This window comes from Giraffa tippelskirchi, chromosome 6 (genome assembly GCF_054371585.1).
Source record: "Giraffa tippelskirchi isolate mGirTip1 chromosome 6, T2T-mGirTip1v1.2.pri, whole genome shotgun sequence".
NCBI classification, from domain to species: Eukaryota; Metazoa; Chordata; class Mammalia; order Artiodactyla; family Giraffidae; genus Giraffa; species Giraffa tippelskirchi.
The window spans coordinates 50,781,838-50,798,846 of record NC_137280.1 but is presented as its reverse complement, the minus strand read 5'-3'; the positions used below and the strand labels follow the sequence as shown (position 1 = coordinate 50,798,846).

At 41.4% G+C, this 17,009-nt stretch overlaps 1 protein-coding gene and 1 long non-coding RNA gene across 21 annotated transcripts in view; one reads left to right on the top strand and one right to left on the bottom strand.

Annotated features, from left to right (window-relative positions):
• Nucleotides 1–17,009, bottom strand: part of ASPH (aspartate beta-hydroxylase) — a 191,357-nt gene that overhangs the window by 44,365 nt on the left and 129,983 nt on the right. For all 20 annotated transcript variants that reach the window (XM_081501116.1, XM_081501117.1, XM_081501119.1 and 17 more), the window contains 3 exons: nucleotides 16,420–16,505; nucleotides 8,080–8,166; nucleotides 1,646–1,796 (listed from right to left, as the gene is read on the bottom strand). In XM_081501116.1, coding sequence (XP_081357242.1) covers nucleotides 1,646–1,796; nucleotides 8,080–8,166; nucleotides 16,420–16,505 — 324 coding nt within the window. The remainder of the gene's footprint in view (nucleotides 1–1,645; nucleotides 1,797–8,079; nucleotides 8,167–16,419; nucleotides 16,506–17,009) is intronic.
• Nucleotides 556–7,066, top strand: LOC145510319 (uncharacterized). The gene is made up of 3 exons (XR_014056956.1): nucleotides 556–2,727; nucleotides 5,256–5,355; nucleotides 6,836–7,066. It is a non-coding gene; the product is annotated as an uncharacterized LOC145510319 (long non-coding RNA).

The following is a 17,009-nucleotide window of genomic DNA, read 5'->3' as shown; positions in this document are numbered from 1 at the left end:
GGTCATCCTTCCCCTGGGGCTGGGAATAGGGTGAGGTAAGCAAGGCGCTCGGTGCAAAGTTTAAGAGGGTGCCAAAAATTCAGTCCCACCCAGACCCATGTTATCTGATGCATCTTTTTAAAAATAAAAATTAATGTTAAAAATCCACAAGGCTGAGTGAGTCACATCAGAGCCAGAGGAGAGACAACTCGGTGATACTGATTTTTGCTTGCATGGAGTTCCAGCCTTTTTCCATCCTGTTTGCACTGGTATATGTTTCCTTCTCTGGGACTGGCCCTTATGAATAGAAGTGTAAGGGACCATTTCTTCTAGTTTCCAACCATCGCTTGGCTTCTACTTCCACCATAGATTTTGGTCATCTACCAAAGAGACGCAACCACCCTCAATTCTAACCCTCAGAAAACTGATATAAGGTTTACTTTTGAATGTTTAGGAGCCTCGTCTAGTGACATCAAGATAATACATCTATGTAACTTATCCAGCCAGTAGAGAGCCCACCTTGGCAGTTACACATGGCTTAGGTTCTTTGCTCCTGGCTTATCAATGATATTTTAACTTATTTTTTCAAATGTTCTTTTTATTTATTTATTTTTAGGCTGTGTCAGGGCTTAGTTGTCCTATTGCAAGTGGGATCTTAGTTCCCCCACCAGAGATCAAACTCACGCTCCCTGTGTTGCAAGGCAGACTCTTAACCACTGGACCACCAGGGACCTCCCCTGATGGCATTCTAGGTGAGAGAGAACCCATTACTGGCCTGGTTATTATGAAGTTAGGGTACAGCAAGTGACACACTTGGTTCAAAGTTTAAGAGGCCAACAAAAATTCAGTCATCAAGATGCATGATATTTTATACATTCTTTTTAAAAGTCAAATGAATGTGAAAAATCCACACTGCTTTTTCAAAACATTTGCAAATTTACTCAGTGATTAAAAACTTCCTTTCTATAATTTTCTTTAATAAAGAGTCAAAATGTGCAGGTGAAATTTTTAGAGTGCTTACAACTCCTGACATTTCTTATATCTCTAAAACTGCTCCACGGACGATTTCAGCTACCATGGACCAGATGGTTACAGTTAAGAGAGAGAAGAAGAATGTGGCATAACAAGAAGTCTTTGATTCCAGACCTACTCATTTATTGGGCTTCCCTGGTGACTCAGAAGGTAAAGAATCTGCCTGCAATGTAGGAGAGCCGGATTCGATCCCTGGGTTGGGAAGATCCCCTGGAGAAGGTAATGGCAACCCACTCCAGTATTCTTGCCTGGAAAATCCCATGGAGAGAGGAGCCTGACGGGCTACAGTCCATGGGGTCGCAAAGAGTCATACACGACTGAAGCGACTAACACTTAACTATTCATTTATTAGCTATGACTCCTTAGGCAATTTATCCAACCTCTCAGAATTCCATTTGCCTCATCTTTAAAATGTGTAGGGAGCAGGTAGGCAGCAAAAATACTGTCTGTATCTTTGTAATTATGAAGGATTCCTCTTTCAGGCTGACCCAATCAGCGAAATTGCCTGAAATTAGGTAGAAAACTCAGGTTTCCTTCCATGTAACTAAACTCTTCTAAGAGTACACACGGCCTTCAGGCTCTTTCAGATAAAAGCACGCTGCTTGCTGCTGAACTGACTCTTCTTCCATCTCACCTAGAAACTGCTGTCTGTCTGACCTCCGCTTCAGGCTCAGCTTCACCAGGTCTGTGGGGGCGTCAGGCAGGCTGGCCGCCTCCTGGTAGGTCTCGATGGCCCTGCGCAGGATCTCATTGCTCCTTCTCTTCTCGGCCAAATCGTCTTCACACTAGAGGAAGGGAGAAACGTCCCAGGACAAGCTGCATGTGTAGTTGCCCAAAATATTTATGAAAAGTTGATGTTGGGACCTGCTTTAAGAGTAATTCAAGACAAATTAAAATTTTCTCTTCATCAAGGATAAAAAAATAAAGGAAGATAACACATGTTATTTTACCAACATGAAGGAAAGTTAGCTATTAAGCTACACATGAGAAAGACTATCAAAAAAGCAGGACGAATATATGTTTGGCTGATGGAACGTGTACCCTGCTATATATCAACATTAATAGCCAGAATTCCAGTCCACAGTTCCTGTTCTTCCAGTAGTTTATTTCTGTGCTCATTCATTCATTTAACAACTATACTCTGTCTAGACAGATGCAAACAAACAAAACAGATTAACCCTTTAGAAAAGGGCAATTCACCTTGGCTTGACAGAAAAAAAAGCTTCAAAATATAGAATGATCTGTTCATATCTGCAAATGGCCTTTAGAACAGACTCATCTACCAGGAAAGAAAGTCCAATGTCAATGACTCATACCAGTCATCCTGCCTGAGTTCAGTTCAGTTCAGTTGTTCAGTCGTGTCCGACTCTTTGCGACCCCATGAATTGCAGCACGCCAGGCCTCTCTGTCCATCACCAACTCCCGGAGTCTACCCAAACCCATGTCCATCGAGTCAGTGATGCTATCCAACCATCTCATCCTCTGTTATCCCCTTCTCCTCCTGCCCCCAATCCTTCACAGCATTAGGGTCTTTTCCAATGAGTCAACTCTTCGCATGAGGTGGCCAAAGTATTGGAGTTTCAGCTTCAACATCAGTCCTTCCAATGAACACCCAGGATTGATCTCCTTTAGGATGGATTGATTGGATCTCCTTGCAGTCCAAGGGACTCCCACGAGTCTCCTCCAACACCACAGTTCAAAAACATCAATTCTGCGGTGCTCAGCTTTCTTCACAGTCCAACTCTCACATCCATATATGACCACTGGAAAAACCATAGCCTTGACTAGACGGACTTTTTTGGCAAAGTAATGTCTCTGCTTTTATGCTATCTAGGTTGGCCATAACCTTCCTTCCAAGGAGTAAACGTCTTTTAATTTCATGGCTGCAATCACCATCAGCAGTGATTTTGGAGCCCCCCAAAATAAAGTCTGACACTGTTTCCACTGTTTCCCCATCTATTTCCCATGAAGTGATGGGACCAGATGCCATGATCTTAGTTTTCTGAACGTTGAGCTTTAAGCCAACGTTTTCACTCTCCTCTTTCACTTTCATCAAGAGGGTCTTTAGTTCTTCTTCACTTTCTGCCATAAGAGTGGTGTCATCTGCATATCTGAGGTTATTGATATTTCTCTCGGCAATCTTGATTCCAGCCTGTGTTTCTTCCAGCCCAGCGTTTCTCATGATGTACTCTGCATATAAGTTAAATAAGCAGGGTGACAATATACACCTTCTATATATTCATATGCTGGCTTTTCTGTTTGGGCATCAGTTTCTTGTGAGTTTGGCTATGGTGAGTTAACACCTCAAAAACATGATCCTTCCTAAATGACATCACAGAATGTCAGAGTCCTAGGGCTGAGAGAGCCCTCCTGAGAGCATCTTCTTCACCTTCTACATTTGGCAGCCTCTTCAAGCTACCAAACAGATCCCAGAACTGGAGGGTCTCTTCAAGGTTAGCTCAAGGACAAATGCCTATCAGGACATTGTTCTCTATCTAGAGGGGAATAAATAGCTTCACTAACCTCAATCTGAAATGAGAGAAAGATGATACAACTACATGCCTTGTTCCTTTCCCTCCTCCATCCTTCAAGGTCCTTCATTTTAATGAAGTATCAACATTTTAGAACTTTCAACATTGGAATTTTAATGTCAGAATTAAAATGTGATGTAATTCTTTAAAGTCTCTTAAGTAAAACTGATAGGCTTTGAGTATCAACATTGATTGATTTTGATCAGTTTAACATCTGTAGATGAAGGATTTGCCCTGAAACTGAACATTTGCTACAGGACATTAACATCACAAAGCATTTTGTTGATTCAAACTAACCGTCCAATCTAACCTCCTAGGAGATGTGGCATTTTCTGCCTGAGAGGCACTAATGGTTTGTGGAAGATAATAAAGTGAAATGAGCTCATAATTTTGTGTCAGATGTTCAAGGAACTTGGTCAAAATTGATTTTCACAGTGATCCAAAAAACAAGACATTATCAGTTCTACTCTAGAAATGATAGACACTGTAGTTTCCATGTAACTTAATGTCGCTGAATTTATAAAATTGGTTGGGATATTCCAAAGTAATTGTTTAATCTGCTAACAAAGCATGAAAAGTCATCAGGTATTACTCCTTACAAAATCCATCTTCTGTTGAACTTTTGTTTTTAAAACTCCTATGCGACTTTCCTCTCAGTCCAGTGGTTAAGACTTCACCTTCCAACACAGGAGGTGTGGGTTCGATCCCTGGTCAGGGAACTAAGATCCCATATGCCTCATGGCCAAAAAACCAAAACATAAAACAGAAGTAATATTGTAACAAATTCATGAAGACTTTAAAAATGATCCACATTAAAAAAAAAAAAACCCAACCTAACTCCTATGTATTTAAACTTTCTTTTAAATTATTCTATAAAAATTTAATTTATCATGCTTAAATTTCACATTAATGTTAATATTGATGACACCTTGTAGTATCGGAGAAGGCAATGGCACCTGACTCCAGTACTCTTGCCTGGAAAATCCCATGGATGGAGGATTTTCCGTCCATGGGGTCGCTAAGAGTCGGACACAACTGAGCGACTTCACTTTCCCTTTTCACTTTCATGCATTGCAGAAGGAAATGGCAACTCACGCCAATGTTCTTGCCTGGAGAATCCCAGGGACGGGGGAGCCTGGTGGGCTTCCGTCTATGGGGTCACACAGAGTTGGACACGACTGAAGCGACTTGGCAGCAGCAGCAGCTTGTGGTATAATAGTTTATAGATAAAATATATTGCTGAGGCATAAATCTCAAATTCCTACTGTTAAATAAGGATATAAATACAATGACTGTCATATGCAAAAGTACTGCATTTGGTACCCACAATTAATATCACATATAAAGAAAAATTCTAAAGCATGAAACATTTTTGCCATAATTAGCACTTGACCCATTATTCTCTTGAGCTAACAGGCTTTCCTTCATCAAATAACTGCCAGAACTAGTGGCAAAGCACACCACTTATTTAAATAGGCACCATTTTCAGGTAACAAACACATTCTCTCTTGCTTAACAATTCAATTTAGCAATTTTGGAGGACTGCTGACCCAATTAGTTTATAGAAATGATATAGTTGCTAGTCTGTACTGCATCACAGATAAAAGGAACTTCTTTGCATTAAATTTTCACAAATTTAATTTATTAAAACTGAATTAATACAAATTTAATAAGTTTTTAAGGAGGAGATAGGGAGAATTTGGGACTTCCCAGGTGGCTCAGTGGTAAAGAATTCACCTACCGATGTAGGAGATCTAAGTTTGATCCCTGGGTCAGGAAGATTCCCTGGAGGAGGAAATGGCAACCCACTCCAGTATTCTTGCCTGGGAAATCCCATGGACAGAGGAGCTTGGTGGGCTACAGTCCACAGGGTCAAAAAAAAGTCAGACATGACTGAAATGATTGAGCATGTACACACTCACAGGAAGAATTTAATCATCTAGATTTCGAGTGGTTGCCACCTTTAGTTAAGAGCCAAATGTACTTGTTTTATCTCTAGATGTGTTAGTTTCCGTGAGAGTGTCACCCACAAGTGACAGCACTGCCCCCTCTGAACAAGTGTTGTCAGCTTCTCCCGAATCTGGAAAATTTCTGCAGCTCAGAGTCTGCCATTTCCCAACAGGGCTGACAGTCTCGTCCTCCCCAGGCAGGAGGAGGTTTACTGCCTAACCTTTGTATACCAGCCCTGGATTTTACCCAGGGTTCCAAACTGAATAACACCCATGGTCTACTTGACATGTGCACTTGAACATGTAAAAGGCATCAAAAACTTCACAGGAACCAGAAGTGGATCTTTGATTTTGCACCTCTCCAAACCTGTTCCAGTCTTCCTGGTCAGTACCTGGCACCATCTCTTAGACTGGTGAACCAAAAATGCCAAATTCGTCTCTGAAATTGAAAGTTGCTCAGTCGTGTCTGACTCTTTGCAGCCCCATGGAGTTTCCGAGGTGAGAATACTGGAGTGGGTAGCTTATCCCTTTTCCAGGGGATCTTCCTGACCCAGGGATTGAACCTGGGTCTCCTGCATTGCGGGCAGATTCTTGACTGTCTGATTCAGTCCTGCCCTTGTCCACTGCCCCACCTCTGTGGCCAGGACCAGTCCAAGCCAGAGCATCTTGAGGACACCTGCAATGTCTCCTATTTTTCTGGCTCCAACTCATGCCACCATAATCCCTTCTCTACCCAACAACCAAAGTCATCTTTATTTAAAAACAAAAACAACCAGAGGGGCACATCCATGCACAAACCCTCCAAGTGCTTCCAATGCACAAAGAATACAGCCCATGAGGCCCTGACTTCACCTACCCGTCACCTCCCTCAGTATGCCCCTCCTCCTGTCCACCAGGGATCAAGTCAAGGCTGATTCCCTGTTCCCTCTGCCTGGACTGCTCCTTCCTCAACCTTGCCACATTTCAGCCAGTTGTCACCACCTAGGAAGGCCTTTTATGATCACCTGATTATCTTAAGAGTCACTGTGCCACTCTCACTCTTACCACCTACGAACAAAACATCGTAATAACATGTTCTTTACTCTTTGACCTTTTCTTTATGGCATATAGTATCAGGTAAGATGTCCTAATATATTTATTTTTAACATTTCTAATATTCTTTAGATATAGATTTATCTATAAAGACCTTTAGGGTTTTGCTCAAACATCACCTCCTCGATGAGCTATCTCCGGCCACCCTATCCAACATTTTAAGCCCCCTCACATGTCCTATGGCCATGCTCTGCTTTATTTTTGTCTCCTGACAGTGTATCCAGTGGAGAAGGCAATGGCACCCCACTCCAGTACTCTTGCCTGGAAAATCCCATGGATGGAGGAGCCTGGTAGGCTGCAGTCCATGGGGTCGCTAAGAATCTGACACGACTGAGTGACTTCACTTTCACTTTTCACTTTCATGCATTGGAGAAGGAAATGGCAACCCACTCCAGTATTCTTGCCTGGAGAATCCCAGGGACGGCGGAGCTTGGTGGGCTGCCATCTATGGGGTCACGCAGAGTCGGACACGACTGAAGCAACTTAGCAGCAGCAGCAGTAGCAGCAGTGTATCTGGTAGCAAGCAAGAGATTCTCTTCTATGTCTCTTGCATTGTCTTCTTCATTACAATGAAAACGCCCTGTGTTTTGTTGATAGCTGCATCTGCAGTGCCTAGAACAGGGTCTGCCATAGAGTGGGCTTTCACTACAAAAATTCTGAGTAAGAAACTTAAAATATCTTCCATTGGAATATAAGCTCCACAAGGACAGAGACCTCTAGAGTGTTCTTTGTGATAATCCCAGGGCCTAAAACAGTATGTGGCCTATGGAGGGTTTCTGCAGCTACAGCAAGACGTGGAGAAGCTTCATGAATTGACGAGTTGAAAGATGGAGAAAGTCTGATGAGAAAGGGAGGTGACGGTAGAGCTGGGGAGAAGGCAGGTGGTAAGAAATGAGTCAGCTGACAGACACTACAGAGAGAACCAAGTCTATTCCACTTTCTATTTAACCAGGTGGTGGGTCAAATGGAATGAATGTGAAGAGGATGGGAAATCAGGGATGAAAGTGTTACTCTTTATTTTCTTTTCAAAATCGGAGAGATAGATGGAAGAGGAGCAAAAATACGTTACAAAGTTCACCAGTACAAAATAGGAATAATTAATTGCCTTATTTAAAACAATATTTCTTGCTTGAATGTATGCATATGCATGAGAAGCTGATTCTGTATACAAGTCAGAAGGGAAAATAAAATGCAAATAGTATAGTGTTAGTCGTTCAGTTGTGTCTGACTCTTTGCAGCCCCATGGACTGTAGCCTGCCAGACTCCTCTGTCCACTGAGCTCTCCAGGCAAGAATACTAGAGTAGGTGCCACTTCCTTCTCCAGGGGATCTTCCTGACCCAGGGATGGAACCTGTGTCTCCTGCATTAGTAGGCAGAGTCTTTACCACTGAGTCATCAAGGAAGCCCCAAATGCAAATACCAGGTGGACAAAAATCCAATGATACAGAACATAAGGACATCAAAACAGTGTCCTAAGTATCAGGGCTTCAGCATACCTGTGCTTTCCCATACCGAGCTCCTGGACTCTGAGGGTACTTGCGAACCAGTTCTTCAAATGCATTCACTGCTTCCTCAATTTTTCCCTGTTAGGAAGAGGCAATTACATACATAGAATAAATTCATATGCATAATATAGTTATTTAATATTCACCAAGTAAATTTTGTTAAAATTTTCCAGACTCCCTTCTGAGTTTATAGTTAACAATCTTCTGTCTTAAGAGCTTAAATAATTAACTGCATGATGGAAAAACATAAAACTAAAAATGAACATAAATAGACTTTATTTTTTAAAAGGCAGATATCTGACTAATGATGTACTATGAGTCTTTGTTACAGAAATGGCATTTTTTCTCTGCATGTATAGTTCCTACATGCAATCTTTAAAAGATATTTAGGACTTAAGCTGGGGAAGGAATATTCCTGGCAGTTAGAATGTCTGCAATGAGAAGGGCAGTCTCGGTGGGGAATAAGCATATGAGATGAGAGGGCCACCTGGCCTCAGAAACAGTCACCCACCGAGCATCAGGGCTGACTAGGCTCAGCTGGTGCTGTAAGTGCCTCACTGTCTCCAGGTCATGTGACCCCTCCCAAAGCCCACGTGGGTCCTTAAGAAGCCAGTTGGAGCACCCGTGATAGGTCTCTGACCACCACTGTGCAAACAGACACAGAGGATGTGCAACAGGTAAGCTTGCCGAGGGTCTCAGCATGGGGAGGAGGAGTCCCCCCCTCCCACCTCAGTCCATCCACAGCGAGAAACAGACGTCTCCTGATGTTCTACTGGAAGGGAGCACATCGGGATGTTGGAACCATGAGATAGAGACGAGTTTCTGAGTTGAACTTTACCAGACCCTTCAGGCCATCTATCCATAAATCCATTCTTTCCTTGTATAAATGTGAGCTCACTGTGCTTTGTATGTCATTACCTTCACTGAGTGAGTTTTCATAACAACAAGGTTCACCCCATAAATGTGGTTGGGCTCAGCAAACATATAGTACTACTAGACCTACTAGACTGTTACTGACACCTAGTTCTCAATGACTTGGCTGAATAGAACCAGGCAACATCTATATTAAAGTCCCTTAAAATCATGGAAGAAGGAGGTTTTTTTTTCATTTCCTGTCACATGCCCATCAATGATGCTGAAGGTCTAGCTAGAATCTGGGCTCCACCACTTAGGAGACATGGGACTTCCAGCAAATTACATATGACTTTGCCTTAATACACCTCATCTGTGAAATGGGAACAATAAGAGAACTTGACTACCTTGGGGGTTGCTGTGAAGGTCAAATCTGACAACATCCATAAAGTGCTTAGAGCTGCTGCAGAGACCATGGAAACTATTGAAAATTTGTTAGCTATTATTACTACTACTATTGTGGTATGGGGAGGATATGAGAGCCAGGATGGGAGAATAAAGTGTGTCCCAGGTAAGTCTCTTACCTGATGGACAGGTTAATGCAAAGAGAATAAGGATTTGAAGCCTGAGATAAATCAAGCCAGTAACTTATTCTCTAAGTTAACTGTCAGAAATAATTGTATGGCTATTTAAAATATGCCATGCCTCTCACAATATTGACTTTTCTAAAGACTTTATTTTTTAGAACAGTTTTAGGTTTTCAGCAAGATTGAGAGGAAAGTATAGAGATCTCCCATGTACTCCCTACCCCTACTCATGCCCTGACTCCCCCATAATCCACATCCTGAGTCAGCACAGTGGGACATTTGTTGTGATTGATGAGCCTTCAATGACACATGAAAATCACCCAAAATCCATAATTTACATTTGAGTTCACTTTTGGTGTTGTACATTCTACAGGTTTGGACAAATGTATAATGACAGGTAGCCAACATTCTTACTGTCTCCACAGTTTTGCATTTTCAGAAAGTCATATAGTTTGAATCAAATAGTATGTAGTCTATTCAGGTTAGCTTCTTTCACTTAGGAATATGCATTTAAGCTTCCTCCTTATCTTTTCATCCCTATCTTTTCAAGGAGATCAAATCAGTCCATCCTAAAGGAAATCAGTCCTGAATATTCATTGGAAGGACTGATGCCGAAGCTGAAGCTCCAATACTGTGGCCCCCTGATGTGAAGAACTGACTCATTGGAAAAGACCCTGGTGCTGGGAAAGATTGAAGGCAGGAGAAGGGGACGACAGAGGACGAAGTGGTTGGATGGCGTCACTGACTCAATGGACATGAGTTTGAGAAAGCTCTGGGAGATGGTGATAGAAAGCGAGGCCTGGCGTGCTGCAGTCCATGGGGTCACAAAGAGTTGGACCCAACTGAGCAACTGAACAACAACAACAATTATCTTTCCATGGCTTGATAGATATTTCTTTTTAGTGCTGAATCAGATTTCATTGTCTAGATGTATCACAGTTATCTATCTGATCACTTACCGAAGGACATCTTGTTTGCTTTCAAGTTTTGGCAATTATTGAAAGTTGCTATAAACATCAACGTGCAGGTTTTTAGGAAAAACACAAATTTTCAGCTCCTTTGCATAAATACCAAGGAACAAGATTTCTAGATTGTATGCCAACAGTATGCTTAGTTTTGTATGAAACCATCAAACTGTCTTTCGAGGTGGCTGTACTATTTCACATTCCCACCAGCAATGAATGAGGGTTTCCAGGGCTCCACATGGTCATCAGTACGTGATGTTGTTAGTGATCCAGTGATAGTGGCCTTTCTAAAGGTGTAGTAGTAGTATCATCTTGTTTTAGATTGCATTCCATAACATATGAGGTGAAGCATCTTTTCATACACTCATCTGCCATCTGAATATCTTCTTGGGTAAATTGTCTTCGAACGTCATTGGCCCGTTTTAAAAATCATGTTGTTTATTTTTTATCATTGAATTTTAAGAATGCTCTGTGTGTTTTGGATAACAACTTCTAAAACCACAACTTTATTTCTTCCATGAATGATTTTAAGGGATAAATAATTCAAAATAAATATCTTTTTCTGAGTAACTTTCTTCTAACTACCTTGTATGAGTTTTCTGTGGCCACTGTAACAAATGGCCACAAACTCGGTGGCTTAAAACAATAGAAATTCATTCTTTCACCATCTGGCGAATAGACTGGAATCCAGATGTGGGCAGGGCCATTCTTCATCCAGAGGCTGTAGGGGAGAATCTGTTCCTGCCTGCTGACAGCATTTCTTTTCTTTTGAAATATATATTTATCTATTTAGCTGTGCGGGGTCTTAGTTGCAGCATGTGGTTTCTTTGATCTTCATTGTGGCATGTGGGATTTTTAGTTGCGGCATGTGGGACTGACCTGGGATTGAACTCGGGCCCCCTGCATTGGAAGTGTGGAGTCTTTAGTCACTGGACCACCAGGGACAGCATTTCTTCACTGGTGGACACACCACTCCCATCTCCACTTTGCGTTCTCTCTGTGTGCCTTCTGTTCTGTCTATATCAGGTTTCCCTCTGCCTCTCTCTTATATGGAAACATGGGAGTGAATCTAGGGTCCAGCTAGATAACCCAGGATAATCCCCTGTCTTAGGCCCTTTAATCCTATCTGCAAAGACCCTTTCTCCAAACACAGTAACATTTATAGGTTCAAGAGATATCTTTGGGCTGGGGTGGGGGACGACAATTTTCAGCCTATCACATGCCCTACACAATTTAAATTGCAAATTTGGGAGCTATTTTTGTGAAAATCATGCTAAATGCACCATCTCCAGATTTAAAGCATAGGATTAACAATATTCATAACAAATCTGCTAAAGTATTTTTCCAGCTAACACTCCCTTAGTTGGCCATCAAGGTTATATAAATAATGGAACACACTGGCTCTGCTCTAGGCCTCTGTGGATCCCTTCACACAGATGTTCCATGCCCTTCCTAAGGGACTGTCAGCCGTGCCCTCCCCTCAGCTGTTGGGCAAACTAAATGCATTTGCTGTTAGACTGAAAAAAATTTCCCTTCCCCAGGTTCTTACTGGAGAATAAAGCTCCTGGCACCATTACACAATTCTTAATAAACTTAATTACAAGACAGAACGCTCATGAAGACTTGCCTAAAAATCACCCGTTATTCAACACAGCTTATATTTGATCCTAGGACCAACACAGTTCACTGGAGAGACATGTACTTGCCCCTATCACCCCACCCCCAGCCTCTGTTTTGGGACAAGGCCAGTGGGCTGCCCTGAAGGACATTAGACACAGCCCATAGAGGTCACTTAGAATCCATGGGTGTACTATAGATTTACAAGTTTTTGTTTTGTAATTAATAAATATTTTGGAAGATAAACATTGAAGATATATAAAAATTCTTTTTCTCCCTAAATTCTATTCATTAAGTTTAGAATGCATCCCTGGGGTGGATTCATTGAGATTCTCTATTTCTATTAATTACTTCTCCATTGACTCACTGCCTTCTTCTAAAAGAAAAGAGTTGAGGAGGCCCTACTGTACAGCACAGGGAACTAGGCTCAGTATTCTGCAATAACTTATAAGGGAAAAAGAATCTGAGAAAAATAGGTAAGTCAGTATTTACAACTGAAACGGGCTTCCCAAATGGCACAGTGGTAAAGAATACACCTGCCAATGCAGGAGGTGCAGGAGACATGGATTTGATACCATGGTTGGGAGGATCCCCTGGAGGAGGAAATGGCAATCCACTCCCATCTTCTTGTCTGGAGAATCCCATGGACAGAGGAGCCTGTGTGCTGCAGTCCAAGGGGTCGCAGAGAGTGGGACATGACTGAGCACATATGCTTAACTCAAACACTTTGCTATATACACAAAACCAAAACAATATCGCAAATCAACTGTACTTCAATCAAAATAAATAAATTAAAAATCCAAAAAGCATCAGTGGGTGCAATGTTAGGGAGGAGGCCGAGCCATCCATCACTGGGTCCTTGCTGCAGATCTACGGCAGGACATTCTCTCTGGTCTTGACACACAGCAGCTCTTCTGAGGACCACTATTCATCTGACGGTGTGATCCACGCCCCTGCCTTACTCAGCCCACAGTTGACATCATTCCAAGCCCCGTTTAGAGCCTGCAGTGTGAACTTTTCACGTGTTGAACTTTTGGCTTTATTAAGCTTTCCCTTCTTTCCATTTTTATGATTCCAACAAATGAATGAATATTTCAGTCTATCATTTCCAATCCTTTTTCTGGGGCATAAGGAGGAGTTTTAAACAATACATGTTATTTTTAAAAATAAAAAAAAATAAAAATCAGCGATTGAAATATGATTTGTGCATTTTTGGAGGACAAAGAAAAGTGACCTCACACGTTCATGTCACAATAGTATCTGAAACAGGGGTGTGACCTTTGACTGGGCCTCCTCTGACCAGAGTATGCCTCAGGACCACTGTGATCCCAGGGGAGTCCATTGCATTATTTGAAAATACCAGCTATAAAAACAACCCTAAAAAACTTAATTCCACCGATGATTCAGTCTATAACACGGCTCCCTGTTGTTTCAGAAGCAAGAATTGCCTCTGTAGCCACTTCTTTTATTTACCGTTGCAGATCCACAGTGCTCCTTGAGGACAGCATCATAATTTCTGCAAATAAGCAAGGACCAGAGAGCACCCCTTGAATTGTTCCAGCCCTTTTATGTTTCACTGACTTACCTGCCCCTTGATAACTGAGCCCTTCTCTACCATTCATTATCGTTACATAAAAATCCTTCTCTAAAGCTGTTCATTTATTCTTTATCCCTAAAATCAGCTGTGAAATAGGTACCCCTAATTTTTCACCAAGGACACACAGCGTAGAGAAAGTGGAGAATGCCAAACAGGGTGATAGGAAAAGAAGATTCCTGCCTCATTCCTAGTAAGAAATGCAAAATTTCAACAAAGAATAGATGGCCTCATTTTACAAAGTTAAATGAGATAGACACAGAAATCCAATATTAATTTAGTGAACAAAGACTTGGGCTGTAATATTCTCTGGAATTACTACATTCGTATCAGCTGCTGATGAGGGTGAGCCAGGCTTCGGTTTGGGAATCTTGCCTAGCTAGTTACAGACATCTTCATGCTTGTTTGGGACTTTTCCAAAAGACGTGTGGGAAGCACATTTTTGTCCCACTTCAGTGCCTAACTTGGATGTTTTTATTATTGTTGTTTTTCAACTATGACAATCCCCTATTACTTTTTTCTTTTTTTTGCAGTCAATGTCTACTGATTAAAAACCACATTACAGGAAAACCAATGATATTACACCAGGTATAAATTCAAGTACAGAGGCAAGTCAGAAATTTTCACAAGAGACAAGTAGAGGCAAACCTCGGAGATCTTGTGGGTTTGGTTCCAGATCACCATAATAAAGCAAATACTGCAATAAAGCAAGTCCCCATGAATATCTTGCTTTCTGCTACATTTAAAGGCTATGTTTATATCACACCGGTCTTCCCTAGTGACTCAGACAGTAGAGAATCTGCCTGCAATATGGGAGACCTGGGTTCAATCCCTGGGTTGGGAAGATCCCTTGGAGAAGGGAATGGCTACCCACTTCAGTATTCTGGCCTGGAGAATTCCATGGACAGAGGAGCCTGGCAGGCTATATAGTCCATGGAGTCACAAAGAGCTAGACACGACTGAGTGACTTGCACTTTACATCACACCATGGTCTATTAAGTATGCAAGAGGATTAATGTCTAAAAAACAATGCACATATCTTAATTAAAAATACTTTATTGCTAAAAAATGTTGATCATCATCTGAGCTTTCAGCAAGTCATAATCTTTTGGCTGGTGGAGAGTTTAAAATTATTTTGAGAATTAACAAAATGTGACAGAGAGACATGAAGTGAGCAAATGAGGTTGGAAAAATGGACCTGATAGGTCTGTTTGACACAGAGCTGCCAAAAATCTTTAATTTATAAAAACAATGTAATATCCATGAAGAATAATAAAGTGAAGCACAACAAAATGAGGTATCCCTATAGATGATTAAGTGAAGATGTCATTAAATACATTGTAATAAATATTGGGCATGGTAATTAGATGAATATGACTGAGTTGGAAGAACAGATAACCTCAATCTTGTGTTAATTCCCAGTTTTCAAAAAATGTAATATCCAGGAACAAATGCAAATAAGGTTTTGAATTAACTGATGACAAAGCAAAACAGAAAACAGTCACCCTGGGAATTAGAGCTATGTGAGTTTAACCCAAAGTGAGAAGAATCTTAAATCTAAAATCATTTCACCTAACAGTAACTATCCTAAGTATTAGACTAACTAATTTTTTCTTTTTGCATCAAGGTGCTTTAAAATGAAAACACTTACTTGTATGCTGCTTGGCAGTATCGATGCTTTTTTAAAAAATCTCTTATCTCATTGTTCATTGTATAGTCACTAAGCTGTGTCCAATTTTTTGTGACCCCCATGGACTGCAGCACACCAGGCTTCCCTGTCCATCACCACCTCCCGGAGTTTGCTCAGTCTCATATCCATTGAGTCTGTGATGCCACCCAACCATCTCACCCACTGTCACCCTCTTCTCCTCCTGCCCTCAGTCTTTCTCAGCATTGGGATCTTTCCCAGTGAGTTGGTTCTTCCCATCAGGTGGCCAAGGTATTGGAAGGACTAAAGCATCAGTCCTTCCAATGAATAGTCATGGTTAATTTCCTCTAGGATTGACTGGTTTGATCTCCGTGCAGTCCAAGGGACTCTCAAGAGTCTTCTCCAGCACCACAATTCAAAAGCATCAATTCTTTGGCCCTCAGCCTTGTTTATGGTCCAACTTCCACATGTGTACATGACTACTGGAAAAACCATAGGTTTGACTAGAGGGACCATCATCAGCAAAGTGATGTCTCTGCATTGTAATATGCTGTCTAGATTTGCCATAGTTTTTCTTCCAAGGAGCAAGTGTCTTTTAGTTTTGTGGCTACAGTCACCATCCACAGTGATTTTGGATGCCAAGAAAATAAAATCTGTCACTGCTTCCACTTTTTCCTCATCTATTTGCTTATCTCATTGGATCATTATAAAAAATCAAGGAAGAAGGAAGGACATATTATTCTCATTTTTTAGCACAAGGAAATGGAGACTCAGAATGACCAAGTGATTTCCCCAAAGCCACACAACTAGATAGTGATGGAAGGGGCTGACTCCCCAACTGGCTGGCCTGAAGGTGAAGTTGTATTTCTCTCTGGCCATTACAGCTGCAGAGTTTCTTTTCATTTGATTCACTCCACGTGGAACACTGATGTGCCTGGGGAAAAATCCACTCTATTCAAACGTCGTTTCTCTTACAGTGTTTTTCAAAAACAAACAAAAGGTAATGCCTGAGTTTATTTAACAACGAAACCATCGCACGTTTCTATGAAAAATAGACCATCGACCTACCCTTTTACGGAGTTTTTCTGCAGCATCGAGCTCAGCTTTAATAGTCTTATCAAATTTATTTAATAGTTTAGGCTTCTTTTTCTTCACTGCAAGAAAAAAGAGGTTTATAATTTTTATTTTATTTTTTGTTTAGAAATAGTTACAGCGAATAGTGATTTATAAAAGTAGTAAGAAATCCAGCACTGGTCACAAGCCAGTTGGAACTGGAGGAGCGGTTCCTGATTCAGTTTCCTACAAAGCTCGCCCCACCCCCGGGTTGACTCAGCCAGTAAATGCCAAACACAGGGACACTGCCTGGGCCCTTTAACCCATGTGTTCCAAGGTGTTCTTGGGATTCTGGGTAAATACTGATATACTGAAACTTTCAGGAGAGTGACCTAATTTCTGGAATGAAATGGTAGGTATGATTTCTAAACTCTTAAATCAACTCCTTGGTTAAGTCCCAAAGACCACTTATAATCATCTTTGAACACCTATAGTGTTTCCGATCAGGTAAAAGTAGGAAACTACTCTCAAAAGGACTCAAGTGAGCAGGATTTCTTAGTTGAGGATTCAAGACCCTTCTGTTGCATCCAGGACCTAAATTCCAG